Source organism: Schistosoma mansoni, chromosome 6 (assembly GCF_000237925.1).
Source record: "Schistosoma mansoni strain Puerto Rico chromosome 6, complete genome".
NCBI classification, from domain to species: domain Eukaryota; kingdom Metazoa; phylum Platyhelminthes; class Trematoda; order Strigeidida; family Schistosomatidae; genus Schistosoma; species Schistosoma mansoni.
In genome coordinates, this window is record NC_031500.1 from 6080113 (window position 1) to 6088378 (window position 8266).

General features: G+C 32.0%; 1 protein-coding gene across 1 annotated transcript in view; it reads left to right on the top strand.

The window, feature by feature from the left end:
- Positions 1–4531: 4531 nt before the first annotated feature.
- Smp_141760 (hypothetical protein) overlaps positions 4532–8266 on the top strand; it is a gene marked incomplete at its 5' end in the record, with an annotated part of 8954 nt that continues 5219 nt past the window's right edge. Inside the window, 2 exons of the mRNA XM_018798079.1 lie at positions 4532–4673; positions 6394–6497. Coding sequence (XP_018653056.1) covers positions 4532–4673; positions 6394–6497 — 246 coding nt within the window. The remainder of the gene's footprint in view (positions 4674–6393; positions 6498–8266) is intronic.

Sequence of the window (8266 nt, forward strand, 5' to 3'; positions counted from 1 at the left end):
TTATATTTTTTCAACATTTACCATTTCTCCATTATCACTGTCTCAATTTGTGTTTTATTTCCAATATCTGACGTCAACTTTATGAGATATTGTTGACTATGGATGTACCAAACCAATAGACCACTGAGCCGGCATCCAACGGTGTTAATGTCTAACTTCAACCAATCCATGAAGTTTGAGCAACCGTTCAGCAATATCTCATTAATCTTTCTTAGTGGAAAATAATTTTTAAGTTAATAATGTATAAACTGATAATATTCCTGCCAAGGTAGAAGAAACAATCTAATCTTACATTTGAAACTTGTTTGATGAAATTTATTTGTTAGAATTCACCAGTAATATGTAATTTCTACGCGTTATCTTTCAATTGTATTTGTAGTAATTGTACCGGAATACCAATATGATGAGACTACAAATCTGCCGAAACTGATACATATTTTGAAGTGTAATTGTGTTATTATAGCTGATAATTAGGGTATTTCTATTAGAAAACAAACTTAATTACTTCATGGAAACAATGAAGACTCGCTTCAAATACAAAGCTATCAGTCATCTGACTAAAAAAGAAAGCATTCTGGATAAAAGAACTATGCAAACTTATCCGTATAATTAGGTTCGTAGTTAAAACTTTGATCAGTCGTCAAAGGTTTAATATGCTATACCTATGTCTCATTCCACACTTAGGGATGATGACTGAAATCTAGGATGATTAAGGTTTCAATAACTATGCTAAGTTTCTTAGTGATCTGTCGATTGAGATGTAATATGCAATCACTAATCAACTTCAATTCTGTTCGGATTCAATAGACGGAATACGAGTCACGTTAACGACGGCAATGTTTTTTATGGAAAATTTAATTGCCATGACTAAACATTGGTAAAATATTCCCAGTACAACCAACTATTAAATGTGTTAAATAAGTATAACTTGACCATCAAGTTTGTCAGTTAGTGATTTTATGAAATTACTCTGAAACGTTTTATCTATGTTAGCCACAAAATAATAATTTCATTGATGTATAGTTCATATGTCATGAATCAGAGTTGTGAGCTGTTGGATGACCAACACAGATTTTTTGTTGCAGGTTATTTAAGTATTGATTCTATCTGAGGTCAAACTAAATCACAAACTTAACCAGATCATTATTTTACCAATTCGATCTAAATAAATAACACACATGTTAGAATATCAGTAAGATAATGTTTCTTAAAAATAAAATGTCATCAAATATTGTCTACCTTCAATCGCATTCACATTGATGACAATTTCAAATCAATAATTGTCTGAATAAGGGTTGTAAAGATTGTTGAGTTTCATTGGAACCATGAATCGATTAATGTTGAACCACCATTGAAAGCCTGACAGCACTGGACTACTGTTTCGTTATAATGCATTGCAATTCATGACCCTTTGCGCGGAAGCCCAAATCAGGACCTTCAGTCTTGTGCGTGAACGCTTAATCTGTAGACTACTGAGCTGATATCTAGTGGTTTTAGAGTTTAACTTCAACCAGTCTACGATATTGTGAGAAGAGTTTTCATGGTTCTAAGTGAGTAACCCCCTGACTGCTCAGGAATCTCGTAGTAGGATTAAACGCCCTTCCAGTGCTTCCGGGTTGATCGGTTCATGGTTTGAATAAAATTAAGCTAATAACGTTATGACAAATTCGTCAATTACAGATGAATACAAACCGTTATAGTGAACTTCACGATCTACAGAAATGTTTGATAGACCTGAGAGTTTATAGCGGGGTTTGGAACTACGTTGAAAAGCCATGGAAAGTCTTGTTTAGTTAGATGGGAAATCCTTTACGTATAGGCGCTCATTCAAAATCTCGATGAGTTCACAGTATTGTCTAAGTAGTGGTCTTGTTATTTATTCTTGTTTACACGTCTAGTTTACTTTAATGCTTTAAATCTCAGAAATTTAATTGACAAGTAACAATTAGATAATTGAGGCTGTGGTTTGAAAATATTTACCAGAATCAGTAAGAATAAATCAGCAAGCTGTTATATGGTCTCTGGTTAGAAAACTGGACATTTTGATTTGACTATAAAAATAATATCATGGTTGAATTTAGATTTCACTTAGTATTCCTTGTTTGAATCTTCCCATTGATGCTTAGGACTGCAACTGGTCAGTCTCTTATTGGCATATTTGTATACTGTGCGTATTGCCTCGATATAGCCTTAATTCACAAGCATTATAAGCAAAGATGGATAGTGATAATGATTACTATTATAATGCAATGAAAAAGTATAATCAAAGATAATTGTAGCCTCTTTTAACCAAAACCAATGGAGTTGTGTTTTCTGTGCAAGATAATATAAATACTTAGTTTACAATTTCACTTCAGACAATATCATTATCTCCTATTCAATAGATAGAAGTACTTTATTATAACCTCCCAATTTCTTACGTTTAAGACGTTGTTATGATCTCATCAACTTCAAAGGCTTGTCATCATCCTATGCATTAGCTTTTACACTAATTGTTGTATTAAGTTAATCTGTGACTAATTAACCGATATATTTTGTCACTATTAATCAAAACGTTTGAGTCACATCCATAGATTTACCAGATACCGACAGACACGAGTACCAAACTTGTAAAAATTCTCTTTATTTTGTACATATATACACATATATACATATACATGCGTCAATTTAAGTGACAAAATATGGAATAGGATTTCCGTTCATGAATGCATAGGTCTAGGGTAAATCCATTTTAAACGATGCGATGTTTTACGGGGACTTTTATTTGTATTGTAACTAGAATTGAATTTGTCGCTTCTTTTTCCTTCACTATTTAGCAGGTGCAAAATGTAATGAAGTGATTTTGTTGTTGAGATTACGAGACAAACTAAGCTAGACCACTATTGAAAACCTGAAAACACTGGACGGCCATTTCATTTCAAATGTTGATGACCTCGTAGACTGATACATTTTTTAGGTTTAGTCGCTCTCAGATTTCTCACATATTAGTTGAACATCAGGCAATATCGCCAGTCGAGGTAGATAGTGATCGGGTATACGTAACACATGCTAACCACCTCAGTTGACGAAGTTTTAATATGTTATATTTACATAGCACATTGCGTAAAGTCGCAAATAAGTAGAGCGATAGACCCACTCACTAATTTGTCCCCCATCTTTGATGCGGCAGCTGACACAGAGTAGTCCTAAAGCAGGATTTCGTAACTAGAGGTAGAGAATCGCATACTTGTATTGTTGCTTAAAGGAGTCCGAAGAATCTGTACTTTTTTCAGAGACTTCATTAAACAAAACGACTTCATCTGCGCCTTGCAAATCAACAATTTAATCTCATGGTATGATAATCGAGAGTTTGCTGAACTTATAGTCGCAATACTTTTTGGCTGGTTTCTGTCAATTCGACACCTGAATAATAACTTATCGATTGCCATCAATACCATCAGTGAAGAAAGGTAGATTGGTTTTGGAAATTTTACCAACTGAATTATAGCTTATTTAATAACAAGGTATTATTAAGGAATGAGATAAAACATTCATGACGACAAAGTAAACGAAGAAACTTCTCAATAACACAGAAGAAAGGCAACAAGAAAACTTGCTCATAAGAAAGCATCACTTTGAAGTAATTGAAGAGATTTGTGGCTCAGATGGCTGAATTTAGTGAACTTTTGTTTCCTATATTGCGTTATTCAATCGTGAAGGTCAAATGGTAAGATAATCAAAATAACTATGCAGGCAATGACATGAAAAGGGTCAGAAACAACTTATCAGAGGCCGACAAAACAATATGTGAGTCATGTGCGGAAAAATTTCAATAGTTCACATCTATTTGAAGTTCGTACTGACCATTTCTTCTAGAAACTCACTATCGAACCGTTCAGCCCAGGGAGTAAAATTTAACCAAAAAGAAATTATCTCATAGATCATGAATAAGTCAGTCGGTTATGATTAGTATGAGATCTGACAGAAATATTTATTAGTCCGGTCTAACATACTCTCTAGTAAAACTACATCACAAGGAAATTAAGCGAAATTAAAATCAGAATAATATCAATGGTGTTTGTATGAGTTTAAGAAATTTCATTCCCATCACATGCCACTGATTATATGGACTCCGTAACTCAGCAGATAGTGTTAGTGGTCTAAAGCGAAACATACTTCGTTTAAGACCTAGTGTTAACTTCAACAATGAGATTCAGGTACACTAAGTGGATATGTCTTAAGTAAAACTAAAGGCTCGTCCGTGATTCCATTGTCAGTAAAAAACATGAAAATAAATATAATTTTGAAAGCGACCATTGGAATGCAAAGAAGTGGAATTACAAAAGAATATTAGAGCTCGAACCATGTGAAACACCATATATTATCTACAATCTACATTAAAAACAACTAATATATTTCATTGAAGGTTTATATTCTTTTCACTAGAAAATTATGTCCCATATTTATCCTGGCAATATAATTATTTATTTTTTATTTTTCCGAATATCTTGAACAATATCCATCTATAGATCTACGTCTTGCTGAACTGGCTATGCATTCAATAGCAATAATTATCATGTGTATTTGTTTTATCGCTGCCCTTGCATTGATAATTGTTTGGTATAAACAGAATAGAGATAATAAGTGTTTCAGAAATTGGCGATTAATTATAGGTATATTTATTATGTTAGCTGGTAAGTTAAACAAAATAGAGAAATATAATGTTGTTTTATTTTAAAGTCGATTTCATTCTAATTCAATAACAAGTAGATGGGATTTTTCTCCTTCTGAGCAGAAAACACCGTTATGCAAACAAGAATAGTTATTGTGTTTTGAAACTCATACATTCTGATAAGCTGGTAACCGTCATGAATTACATGGTATGAGGAGAAATTTTAGGTTGTGATATGTCGAATTTCACAAGTGACTTACTATTTTCGAGTAATTAAGATTCATATACATAACATGAATAATCACAAGTCCTATATTGTAGCTGGAGAGAGAGATAGAGTTACCGACAACTGCTGTGCTCTACATTTTGTAGAAGGTCCGATTTTACAGAAACTATTTTGATGTTAATGATGTATTCGAAACAAGTTTGTTGACATTTTATTAAATACTGGGAGTTTGAAATTTAATTGAACTATTTCTATAACCAAGCTAGAACGGCTGAATGAAGTAGATAGCCTCGACGCTTTATAGTGACTCAAAGTAGAGATGAAAATATGGGTATTGATATATCGATTGAGTGAGTGCCCTGTTAATATGTGACGTGATATGACCGCCAATTAGAGAGTAGTGAATTATTGATCAGAGTAATGATACACGAAAACAGTATGAGCAGTCTTGAGCACTTATCAGTCTTGCTATCTGCCTAACCCAGCCAGTTAAGTCCAGAACACCAATAATAGCCCGTGCAGTATGAATCATTATTCTCAAACATACTGGGTTTATACACCAAACAAACTGACCACATTGTACCATAAAATAGGAAACAACATTTGCACAAGATTTGATCAAATGTGACTGTGAATAGGGGGAACAGTAATTAATGGACCAGGGATAACTCAAAAATGGTAAATCCTATAATAATAGTTCATAGGTCAAAATAAAGCTTATGATAAGAGGAACACAATTACGAATAGTTTAGTTACTTAGCAATTATACAATAGGAAATATACATATCACATTGGTCCATAAATAGTCCTCAAAGTTACCATTCATAATTCTCCACGGGATATAACAGGTATATTTAAGCATTACTAATATACAGATTCCTATGATAATTACACAATGAGTTGAATCATATGAGAAAAAGTGTGTTTCCTATGTGAAATTTACTGGAAAGTTTAAACTAAATAAAGTGGAATTAATACAGAAATCGGCAGTGAAATGATTTTGATGTCTCAAATTTATTTATTTCTACTCTACTACGAATAATCTCGTCGTTTTCAGACACTTCTGGTTCTAGATTTAAAAATCTGGAAATACTTTGGTACAGTCGGTATCTTGAATCCCTGTCTGATTCTATCCACTTTATTTCTATATTCTTTTGTTGTTTACTTCTTGAGTTTTAGCATAAATCAATATATTGCGGTGAAAAACCAATGCATTGACTTTTGAATGAATGACTTATTGGTTAAAACACCCACTAACATGTAAATTTGAAATCTGCCCTACTTATTAAAGTTGAGCAGCTGGGTAATATAGTTTGACAGAAAGTTGTTTAGGTTCAAATCTTAGTATAGTGGAGCTTGCTTGTTAAATTAGTTGCATTATTAATTATTGTATTCGCTTACAATCAAATTAGCCTATATTGCTTCGTTATTTACAAAATTGGTAAATATTATTCATTCTATCAGTGACAGTGTTTTAATTCGAAAAATCCTTTTTTTTTAAAAATGTTTTATGAAGGATTTTGTCTTCAAAGTTCAATAATAATGTTTCATGTCGAACAATTTGAAGATAAATACGGTAAATCATCTGGATACCCATATGGATTTAACCAATGGTCTGAAGTAAGGAATTCCATTCATATTTCAAACAAAATGTGATCGTTCTTCATAGAAGGATTATTCAATTTATTTCAATGAAAAAATCACTTGATCATTGGTTTTATTATGTTTTGCTACCGATATATTCCATATAGTCTTGTTATGGTTAAGAGATACCCAGAATTCTTGAATATGGTCTCCAAAAACCAGAAAAAAAGCCCAAGATATCTCACACAATCAGTAGCCAGTAGATGCTTTGCAGAACCATCCTAAAATATCAAGGATTGCATGTTATAATTTTGTTGGATAACTATTTATTTCGCTGCTAAACTTACTGAATTTTCAGAAGCTTTTGCAAGGTCAAAATTACATCGTTTGACCTCGAAATTAAGCTTCTAATCTTGTTTCACGATCTTTCACTACTATTCGGAGCTCAAAATTACGATTATTTAGGGAATCCAGAAAGTGCTTCAAGTAACGAACATATTGGTTGTGATATTCCACTGTATGGTATATCTATTAAAACGTTTATTTACCAAGTATGTTAGATCGAAAGCTTCCATTAAACGGAACCTATGAAAGAAAACGGTATATTTCGATATCAACCAGTTCTCTATATAATGCTGAAATCATAGGTGTGGACTTTTCTCAAGTTTCAAGCGATGTGATACTGTTTAGCATTCTATGTTTTCCAATCGTTCTCCAACTGAAGTAATCTATGATAATAATTATCTACAATTTAAATAGCCTCTACAAACTTACTATCTTAAACAATAACTCTATATTACATTTACAGGATGTCTACACAATATCTGCATAAAGAGAATTGTATACCTAGAGATACATTAGTGATTCCTAACGTCTTATTTTACAATTAAATATTTACCTCATTTAAATATATTCTATTCATTATGGCTATTAGACGAAGTATGTTTATATCATTGATATGATTAGCTTTTTCATATCGTTCTAGACATTGAAACTATCAAGATTATAAATTGTTAGTATCATTAAAAAGTATTTTAATAGTTAGATTTATCTTTAAACAAATAAGTACTATAAAGTTGAAATCATGAGTCAGTTGAAGCTAGACCACCATGAAAAACCTGGAAGCACTGGACGGCCGTTTCGTCTTATTACATATCTGGATAAACAGCATAGGGGACTAGCCGTTTTGTTGAAACAATGCATCTTTATCTAAATTATTAAGGTAGTAGCACTTTTAAATGGAAAGTCTGTAGAGTGTATTCGAAATTATATAACTTCTGAAATCTAAGTTAGTATTCACTACTTCTATGATCTTAATGATTCTAAAGTTCAATCAGTCTTGATAAATGCATACATAATTATATTTTACATTAATATACACTAAAAACATTATGTTTTAATAAAAAAGAAAATGAGAAAAAAAACAGAAGAACTATCGTGCTTACATCTATGTCGACATCATCTAATGTCCAACAACAATATGTGCCTAGAAATATCCAAGCTGCTATGAAACAGAAAATGGTAGCAAGCCATAATAAAATGTATCCAGAACCATAATCAATAGATGTTGTTGTTCGTTGTTTCTGTTTTCAATTATATGGTATGATGTGATAGATAAAGAGAGAAAATAATCATAACTTCGAAATTGTTATAAAGTAAGAGTTACTCTAATTACAATTTAACAATCAATGGAAATATTTTGTAAGTTATCTAGAACTGCAATATTCAGTCAACATTTATAGATGAATAACAAGTCGTTTATAGATATAAACTGGATTCTTTTGACTGGATACATAAGTGGACAT